The 10,738-nt window shown below is 42.3% G+C and overlaps 1 protein-coding gene across 1 annotated transcript in view; it reads right to left on the bottom strand.

The window, feature by feature from the left end:
• The window catches only part of CC2D2A (coiled-coil and C2 domain containing 2A), a 159,981-nt gene that overhangs the window by 88,524 nt on the left and 60,719 nt on the right, over positions 1 to 10,738 (bottom strand). The window contains exon 12 of the mRNA XM_006144894.2: positions 1,622 to 1,831. Within this exon, the coding sequence (XP_006144956.1) occupies positions 1,622 to 1,831 (210 nt within the window). The remainder of the gene's footprint in view (positions 1 to 1,621; positions 1,832 to 10,738) is intronic.

The following is a 10,738-nucleotide window of genomic DNA, read 5'->3' on the forward strand; positions in this document are numbered from 1 at the left end:
GGTTGGAGTCCCAGACCCGGTGCCTTAAAACTCACGCTGGGCACGTGTGCGTGCGTGCCCAAGATCCCGAGAGGAGAACGGAGGAGAAGAGATTGTGGCATGGCCATCCCCCTGGGGGGTGATTTCTTGTCTCTGTCTCTCTGGCAAGCATACATGCCCTAGAGCAAAAATCTCTCTCTCTCTCTAAAAAAAAAAAAAAACCAGAATTTTGACAGAGAACTGTTTAATCTGTTCTTTAAAAAACTAGCATAACAAAGAGTAGTATATGCCTATCCTAGTGTTGTGGCCCAGGTCATCAAACTGCTCGTAACACGTAGTATTTCTATGTGTGTATCTCAGAAATGAGTTCTTCAAGACCAGCACCGCCTCTGGCAATGTGTGCTGGGAGGCAGGGGCTCACGTCCAGGACACACCTAAAGGCCAGGTGGCTTGTGCTTCTCATCTCAGTGACTCTGAGGCCCATCAGGCCCGGCAGGAGGGCCATGATATGGCAAGATTCTGTCTTAGAAAAAAAGAAAAAGAAAGACAAACTCTCTTACAAAGAAAGGAAGATAGAGAAGAAAAATCTAACAGTAGTTTTTTCTGGGTTCTGGATATAATTATTAAAAAAAAAAAACTGTTGGAGGGTACATGCACTCACTGGAGAGAGAGAGAAGACAGGGAAAGTGAGAAAGTACCCCCCCACCCCCCGCCCTACGAAGAATAGTCACACCACAATCCCTTCTCCTCCATTTCTCCTTCTGGGATTTTGGGCATGCACACACACATATCTGGCATGTTTTTCAAGCTGCTAGGTTTGGAAATCCAACCACGTAATCGGCCACAGAGGATCCAGCCACCTTAACCACCATGCCACCAGCTGCCCCAATAACGGCACTCTTGCAACACAAAGAAACTGTAAGATTATACACTCATAGAAGGAGAGCTTGTGGAATTACATGAGCAGTAATGTTAGGGCATGAAACTAAAACTGCTTAGAGTCAAAATTTTCTATAAAAATTCTGTGAGATATTGTCATATTAGCAACAAATCCAAATAGCCATTTCTTTCAGCATCAGTTGATGAAACTGACTTGTGTATGACTAAGGAAAGTTACACATCAAAATGAGACTGTCTCAGGGACAGAGATTCGCCAGCCACCCGTGGTCTCAGGATCTGAGACCTGATCTTAGAACTGAGATCACACAAGCAAGCAAGAGCCACTAACACCCACTTCCAGTGAGGTGGGCACTCGCCCTGTTTGCACACCCACTTCCAGAGAGGTGGGCACTCGCACTGTTTACACGAGTCTTTCTCTTTGAGGCAAGTGTGAGCCACTGAATTTGCAAAGCTAAATGTAGACCTTATTTTGTTTGTTTATTTGTTTACTATTCATGCATTAAGTTGCTATACATCATTTAGGTTGTGAAGAGGCTTCCCCAGCATGACACACACCTCAGCCCAGCCCGGTTGTGCACCTTCTACACCTCCTTGTGCCTCGAGGTAGAGAACTACATCACACATCCTGGTCGGAGGAACTGTGTGGAGGGCCAAGGACATTTGGCCGCTAGAAAATATTTTCATCGTTTGGCTCATCAGAAGAACCAACTCATCAATGGTAAGCGAGGGAGATCACATTTACCTTATCAGTAAGAAACTTCGCCTTGTTTCTCTGCTGTCTTGCAAGATACTGGTTGTATAACTGAGCCAGCTTGGCTGCCAAAACATGCTCTCGGCTAAAACAGGGGTGATGAGTGAAGATTAACCCTGCAATATCAATGTCCAGTTGGAAATTTCCAGGAGGGTCTCCAGATCCAATCATGTGCTGACTTCTGTGGATGTACTTCACAGCCTGTCAGAGAGAGCAAGATGTGGGAAAACAAAGTTAAGGCACTTACTGAAAATGACGTCCAGTCTGCAATGGCAAGAGTCAGATGCAAAATTTCTCTTATCCTGGTTAAGTCGGGTACAAGATGCTTGACTACCTGTTTCTAGGTTTTAGGGACCTGCTCTCTTTTGGATATTTGAAAAGGAAAATGAAAGACCAGAAATAAGAAAAAAAAATTAATTTTTTTCTTTCCTGTCTTTTAGTTTTCATTACTCTCCCAAGTCATAGTTCTAATCTTTTTAAATATAGAATATTCTCTTTTACAAAATCTTGGATTTTGTAGCTTTTGACCTTGAAGTTCTTTTTTTTTTGAAGAATTATTTTATTTAACTTATTTATTATTATTATCATTTTCCAGTTTGATCAGAGAGAGACAGCGAGAGAGAGAGAGAGGGAAAGTGAGAAAGCAAGTCGCCAGGTCTGGGACTTGAAAGGTGGTCAGCCGTGTGGGAGTCCAGCGCCCTTAGTCACCACGTCACCTGATGGCCCCCCTTGAACTTCTTTTAATGATAGTGGCATAGATCCTTATCATTATTTGGTTCACAGATAAATTCCCATGTAACTAAACTTTCTTTTTTTGAGAAGGTTTTGCCTTAGGGCGCATGCACTCACTTGAGAGAGTGCCAGAGACAGTGAGAGGGCCACATCACAGTCCCTTCTCCTCCACTCTTCTCTTGGGATCTTGGGCGCATGAGCATGCTTGCCTGGCATGAGTTTCAAGGTGCCAGGTCTGGGACTCAAACCACGGTCAGTCACGTGGGAGTCCAGTGACATAACTGCTATGCCATCTGCTGGACTCATAACTAGATTTTTAAATTTTAAAGATATTTTTGCTTTGTAGACAAAAGCCAGAGACTAACTCTTACTTAACTGAGCTTCCATGCTAGCAAACAGTTTTCCTTAAGACGGAGAAGTTAGTATGAAAATTAGTGGAGGAAGGGGTGGAGGCCCACTAACCTGACTGTAAAAAACAGGAATGAAAATTTCCAATGGGAACTTTTTGGTTGTTTGGTACATAGTGTATCAGCTAAATACTCCTATTTTTCTTTCACAAATTTTTCAATATGTCCACTCACAGATCACTAATGCCAACGTTAATTCAGCTGGGAATATCAAAGGTCAAGAGGAGACATCTTTGGCTTTACGCCTTCCTTTTCTCTCCTTGTTATAAACACTGATTGTAGTCAGGCTCTGCTGGTTTGAGACAAGGCACTCAATCCCTCCCTTTCAGTAGAGATGAGCTTTGAAAGCACCTTACATTATGTGAATGCTGATAATATATATTATGTGGTGTAAATGTATTATTTATGTTATGAGGTTAAATGGAAGTTGTAAGAACTCCAGTCAGCTTTGAATTCTTTGTCCTTCATAAATTATAGGTAATAGGTTCAGTAGTCTCTGCATTTCGCTATTCTGCATTTATCGTGTAATGATGCTGGATTTTAGGTCGAAGCCTTCGAGCCTTGGCTCTACTTTGAACTTGCTCTAGGACTTTGGGCAAGTCGCTATATGTTTCTGGGCTTCAATTTCTTCATTCATAGAAATGGAGGACCAAGGAAAAAGGAAATTCACTTAGCATTCTGGGCTCTAACACAGCATGTCTTACATGTATGCTAATAAAGTGCTACATTTTCTCCTGTAAAATAACATGCAATCTATCTTTGCTGAGAAGATCTATAGAATTTTTATTTTAAAAAATGCCTTGTTAAACTGGAGTGCATTTACAAATATTTTAGGCTTAACTAGGAAAGGATCAACTGTATTTCAGTACCTCTGGAATACCTTCCATGTCCCCATCCGCTGTCCAAACCTGTGGTGGCCGTGCTCTAATGCCTGGTGCTGAGAGCTCAGCTCAGCCAAGTATGAAAGGCTTCCAGGAGTCCTGGAATGGCTGGCTTAGACCGCTCAACAGAGAAAAAGACCCCTAGTTCTTTGTCTTTTGCTGTTGTCATTGTATACATTTTCCTTTCTTATATATTGAGAACTGTCATGAAAATAATAATTAAGAATAGCTTGCAAGGATCTCCATGTGGCTTTCTTAGAGGAGGAAAGACCACCTCTATGTGGACCATCTGACACTAATCTTTTGTACCTGAATGGAAGTCCTGTGTGGCCTTACAGAGATTAATTCTAATCATCAACATCCTTACACTTCAGACTGCAATGACAAGGGTACATTTCTTTTCTCTTTCATTTATGTCCAATTTAATTCAATTATTTTGAATTATAAACTGCATTAGGGACAGGATTTCTTTTTAAAAATTATTTAATTTAATTTATTTATTTAATTAATTTATTTAAATTTGACTAGAGAAGGAGAGAGAGAGAGAGAAAGAGAAAGTGAGAAGGCAAGTCATTGGGTCTGGGAATTGAACCACAGTTGGCCATGTGGGAGTCCAGCTCTCTTAATCACCATGCCACCTGCCAGCCCCAGGGACAGATGTTTTTAATATGCATGTGGTCACTATGTGTCTTTTGACAGCCCAGATCATCTGGATTAGTAAAAAAATTTTACCTCTCAAAGACATACAATTAAACATCAATCCACAACACAACAGAACATTGTTTTCTATGGCTCTGTGCCTGTCTGCTTCCATGGGTTCCAGAGGTATGAGATCACCCAGGGTGTGACTCTCAGGTTCAGCCTGTACTCTCTCGGTATGGGTAGGTAACGTGGGTGTAACAATCTATTGCTGTACACCGTTACCTAGTGTTACAGGGTACTTGGGTTTGCGGCTCCTCCCCTCGAGCTGCATTAGCCCACGCTCCACTGACTGCTGGTGGTGCTACCTCAAGCTCAGCTCACCCACGTGGAAAAGGCTCACCACATGTACCCGGAGTCCTGGTACCCAGTGAGCTGGACTGCTGAGGACAGCGCCAGCTCCCCTCTCACTAGGGAGAAAGACTTGTTCCTGTCTTTTCTTTCTGTTCAGTTTTTCTTTCTTATATACTGAGAACTGTCATGAAATGGGAGCAACAATTTCTCCCCAAAGCAGATAATATTTATAGAATATTTATAGAGTATATTATTTTTATTTTGAAACTGATTTGATTCTTCAGTTGTTAGCTGAAAACTGGAAACAAAAACTAATGGAGGTAATTACTGAGTATCTGTTGATGGACTCAGCATGTATACAGATGCATAACAATGAAGAATAAAAGTAAAGTTGTACTTGATTTTATACTTTAAGTTGTACTTTCTTTTTTTACTTCTGCCCCCCCACCCCCGACACAATGTCTCTCTAAGGCCAACGTTGAAAGATGCTACCTTTCTATTCCGAGTTCAGCACAACTAAGACTACAGTAGACTTTCAGTTAAGAATAAAAGCAGTATGGGACCAGCAGATGGAGTAATGGTTACGTTGCTGGACTCCCATGTAGGGACTGGGGCTAGAGTCTCAGGCCCAGCAGCTTAAAACTCATACTGGGCACATGTGGGTGTGTCCCCAAGATCTCAAGAGAAGAATGGAGGAGAAGGGACTGCAGTGTGGCCATCTCCCCTGGGGAGTGATTTCTCACTTTCTGTCTCTGTCTCTCTGGTGAGTGCACACACCTTGTAGCAAAAATCCCTGTAAAAACAAAAAAAGAATAAAAGGGGTAAAAATAGAAATGAAGGAAGAAATAAAGGAGGAAAGAAAGAAAGAAGGAAGGAAGGGGAGGAAAGGAAGAAAGATGTCTGGACTGCTTTTTTGGCTCTAACTCTCCTTTGCTACTGTGAACAGGTAAGCTGCATTTCATATTGCTTATGTTTTACCTCGATGTCCTATCTGGCATTTTTACATTTTATTTTTGGATTGGTTTCCTCTTATACTTTGTTAAATGGGACCAGCCGAGCTCCAGCAGTCTGTAGCTTACTAGACCTGTAGGACTGGAAGCCACATGGTCGATGGCAGGTTTTGACCCCTGGTCAGCCTGAGAATATGGCAGGCACATGTGTGGGTGCCCAACCTTATGAGGAGCTGGAGGGCAGGGGAAAGGGGGTCCCAGTGTGATAAGACCCTGTCAAGAGTTCTTTCTTTCACATGTGTGTGCATGTATTCTCTATAACAAAGAAAGAGAGAAAGGTTTATTAAATGCATTTTTTTTTGAGATCTTTGCTACAGGACATATGTGCTTGCCAGAGGGGCAGAGAGGCAGGGAGACGGAAAGTGAGAAATCACCCCCCAGGGCAGATGGCCACACTGCAATCCCTTCTCCTCGAGTCACCTCTTGGGATTTTGGACACCCACACACATGTGCCCAGTGTGAGTTTTAAGTACCAGGTCCGGGACTCTAATTGCAGTAGACTACATGGGAGTCAGCAATGTAACTATTATGCCATCTGCTGGTCCCTATATGCATTCTTTTTAATTTGATGTTTAACTTTTCCCACTGAATGATAACTAATATCCTTTTGCATGTCTCTGTCTTTTTCTTTTACTTATTATTATTATTTTTTTGGGTTTTTTTAGAGATTTTTTTCTATAGAGCATGTGTGCTCACCAGAAAGTCAGAGTGAGACAGAAACAGAAAGCAAGAAATCACCCCTAGGGGACTGGCTAAGTCACAATCCCTTCTCCACCATTCTCCTCTCGGGGTCTTGGGCACGCATGCACACGTGCCTGGCATGAGTTTCAAGACGCCAGGTCTGGGACTCGAATGCTTGGTTGACTACATGGGAGTCCAGTGACATAACCATCACGCCATCTGCTGGTCCTGCATTTCTCTATCTTTAACAGTTCCTTCTTAATTTAGGAAAAACAAAATATTTCACTTTTAAAAATTACTTTTATTCCTCTGTAATCAAGGGAAAAAAAGCAGGAGTGAACAGCAATTTCCTTCAATGAGAGTCCTAAATGATCTAATGAGAAGGCATACAATCCATCATTTGAATTACACATTCTAATACTTACAACCAAAGAACAACCCGACTTGACTCTAGCAAGAGATGGGATTTCGCTGGCTGAAGTTAGCATCAGCTTTCGAGGTAACTTCATCAAGTTTCCTCTAAGGGCCTGAGGAATTGCTAACTCCCGATCTAATACTCGGACCTAATTTTCCAGCATTTGGATGCCAAGATGAGTCAGGTCCCGAGGAAGGCACTGTTTTGCAGGAGAGCTGAGTGACAGTGAGAAGCAAAAAAGAAGGAACTTCTAAATACACTCAGCTAAATCTTTTTTTTTTAACTAAAAATAAATTCTTTATTGCTTTTGAAAAATAAAGTACTGCTTAGACTAGAATACGAAATTGGATTTAATCTAATATATTAAGAGGAGCATAACATAGTCTAATAAACACAGATTTCCAACTCACTGGATACCATCAAGCACCTGGTTTTAGTGGGGGGTGGACATCAACCACAGCCAGGCGTCCCATACACTCATGCTGCTTCACATTAAGGGGACTCGGCACAGGGCTCACCAGGCTCTGCCCCATCAGACACACGCTGGGAAGGAACATGCCTGGAAAAGAGGCCAGACAGGATGTAGGTGCTGCAGTCAAAACTCGGCTTTCATCACCTTGAGGGTGATGGGGGTACGTTGGTATGATTTCCCCAGGTTCAAATGGATGGTGGCTTCACCACAGAAACCAGCCCAGGGAGCTAAGCCGCTTCAATGTACTCAGCTTGTCCTTTTATGAGGCGTCCCTATACGCCAAGCACCCTGCGAAGTACTAGTGTTAAGAAGCGGAGTGTAGGCCAGTCTTAGCTTCTGAGTCACTCTCAAGCAGTGGGACAGGGAGAAAGAGCAACAATCCAGGAACAAAACAGCCTCTCTCTGCTGAGCTCCTTCTCTGCTCTCACACTATGACGAGAACTCCAAGATGGAAGGACTGTTTAGACGTGAGACTGAAATTATAGGTGTACACATTTAAAAGTTTTTCTTTGAAAGGCAACCCTATTGCATGGAACAGTGGAAAGCAGGTCTTGGCATCAGACAGACCTGAAGAAATGTGGAAAAAGTTTAGAAGAAGTCAATAAATAAAATTATAACAATATTAATTCTGAAATAAAAGCACTGTGTTTGAATCACGGGGAGTTTGCATAGTCATGTAAAAAAGGCTGAGGTATACAATTCAACAATAACCTGTCACAGAAAATCACAGACAGGTAAACTATCTCCTCAATCTACTGGGTTGTCGGAAAAGTCATGATGCATTTTTTGCATAGAAATACATAGAAAAATAGTCATGTCTTTTCTTCTTTCTCATGGACCCTAAGATAGTCTTTGTACTTCAACGGCCCACCTTCTACGAGATGCCTTTTGAAGAGCTCAGTCCTGTGCACCTTCCCCTTCTCTAGCGTCCTTTCCTCTGTGACATATCATGACAAGCTCCTTTCAGTAGAAATATTCTTTCTCTACTTTCCTATTTCCGTCCATAAACCAGGAACATATCCCCTTTGAAAAGATTTGGAAGGAACCCTCTGTCCTTTATTACCCACTCTCCCATCCCCTCTGGATGCTTCTCAAAGGAAAGAAAGCGAGTATCTTACTGGCGAGTCAGCTGAAGCCCAACATTTTTGGTCAGACCCTCTGCCAGGCAACGTTAATTAGTAACCTTTGGTTGTCCTGCCTTAACCGTCTCCAAAGAAGACCAACTCACCACCCTGTGTGGTCTCCTTGGTAATCTAACTGGTAATCTCACCAAAGCAGTTCTAACCGCTCAGCTTATGTCTAGATGGGAAATGTAATTCATGGGACACGGGACAGGTCATTCATCTGGTCTGAGTCAAAGTGGCATTCTGTCATCCAGTTTTACCCTCAGTGACGTGGGCATTTGGACCTCTCTCTGACTGTGGTAGACCTTCAAATCAGTGTATAGCCACTGGAGGACACAGATGAGATTAACTGGCTCTCTCACTCCCTAACCTCCATAATAATTGCCCTTTTGCTTTCTAAATTTAACCCTCGATTTAGTGCTTCGTTATATCATTGTTTCATGCCGAGACAGATGAACAGACTGACTGATGGCCTAGTCAATATTTGCATAAGTTGATACTGTCTTCATCACTGATTATGTTGTGTATCTTTGTCATGTACCCAAATATTAGGTCACTGAAAAAGCCATGGTGCAGTTTTCTATGTTTTTCTATACAAAATGTGTCATGATTTTCCCGACGATCCAATAAGTGATAAATTCCTATGTTTATGTTTGTTTTGTAAATCAACTTTCAGGATTACATTTCTGTACAAGGTAGCCATTCATTAATACTTGTCTATAATAACAATATTTTATAGAAGTTTGTATATAATTTAAAAAAAAAACAGTGGGGCTGGCAGGTGGCATGGTGATTAAAGGCGCTGGATTCCTACATGGACAATAGTGGTTCAAGTCCCAGACCTGGAGGCTTGTTTTCTCTCTCTCCACTTCTCTCTCTGGTCAAATTAAAAATGATGACAAATGGAATTAAATAAATAATTATTTTTAAAAATTTAAAAAAGAACATACTCATACATCATCGCAAAACTCATAAGATCCATGAGGTAGGGATTATTACTATTATTTCTATTTTTCAATCAAGGAAGCAGATTCAGAGAGGTCAAAGGACCCATGTGGTTAGCAGGACAGCATGGGTCTGCTCAGACCCTCTGTCTGGGACCTGTGTCTTCTCTGCTTTTCAGAATGAGCGTGGTACTGGCTCATCCCCACCCCTACTTGTCTCTGGACTTCAGGTTGGTTTCTTGGGACTTAAAGATGAACTTGCACTCCTCCCCCACATACCACATGGAAACCGGTTCAAGCCAGTGAGCAGTTCCAGACACCAGGCTGCCTGCAGCTGCAGGCCCTTATGGCCGGGACATTTGCTCATCCCCACCCCTACTTGTCTTAAGGTTGGTTTCTTGGGACTTTAAGACGAACTTGCACCCCCACACCCCCCACACACACCCCACCTGGAAACAGGTTGAAGCCAGCAAGTCATTCCAGACACCAGGCTGCCTGTGGCTGCAGGCCCTTATGGCCAGGACTCGTCGCCCATCCTCTGCCCCTTCCCCACTTGCCTTTGAACTCTCTGAATTTCAGTGTTTTGAATAGGATGGTGTGCATTGCGCATTGTGCGCCACACGATTTTATTCTTTGTTCTTGAGGTGTTGCTTATTAGGTCACTTGGAGGTTGGCTCACCACTCCTTAGAAAAAGGGAGGAGGACTTTGGGCCACTCAGGACCAGTGACAACAGTACATGACACTGGTGAGCAACAGGTAGGCCAACCGTAATAGAAATCACCAACTTTCTAATCTGCATACCTTTTAACACTCAGATACTTTAAATAAGTTAGGAAGCAACATATAGATTACCTAATGACTAGGAACAATTGCAGAGGCTCAAGAAGTAGGAGCAACCAACAAAAGGCCTCTCCCTCAAGGGAAATCACCAAGCCTACATCACCCACAGTCAATACAATGGATGTCATGGACATGTCTGATAAGGAATTCAGAATATTTGCAGTGACCAAACTAACTCAGATGGAAGAGAAAAGAGACAAGAAGCTCCAGGAGATGAGGAAGCCCTTCCATGATTTGAAAGAAGAAATAGATACCTTAAACAAGAACCAGATGGAACTTCTACGGTTGAAGAATGTGATACAGGAAATCAAAACCTCCCCTGAAAGTATTCTAAGTAGGTTAGATCAGGCAGAAGATCAAATCTCTAACGTAGAAGACAAATCATCTGACCTAGAAAAAAGTAACAAGAAGATTGAGAAAACAACCAAGGAAAAACAAGGATAATATACGAGGAATACTGGATACTATCAAGCGCCCCAACATCTGGATAATGGTATTCCAGAAGAGGAAGAAAATAATAAGGTCATAGATAATTTATTCCATGAAATCCTGGAAGAAAACTTTCTAAACCTAGAAAGGCATTCAAATATCCAGACCCAAGAAATACA

The sequence above is a fragment of the Tupaia chinensis genome, unplaced genomic scaffold (assembly GCF_000334495.1).
Source record: "Tupaia chinensis unplaced genomic scaffold, TupChi_1.0 Scaffold000138_1, whole genome shotgun sequence".
Lineage (NCBI taxonomy): Eukaryota > Metazoa > Chordata > Mammalia > Scandentia > Tupaiidae > Tupaia > Tupaia belangeri.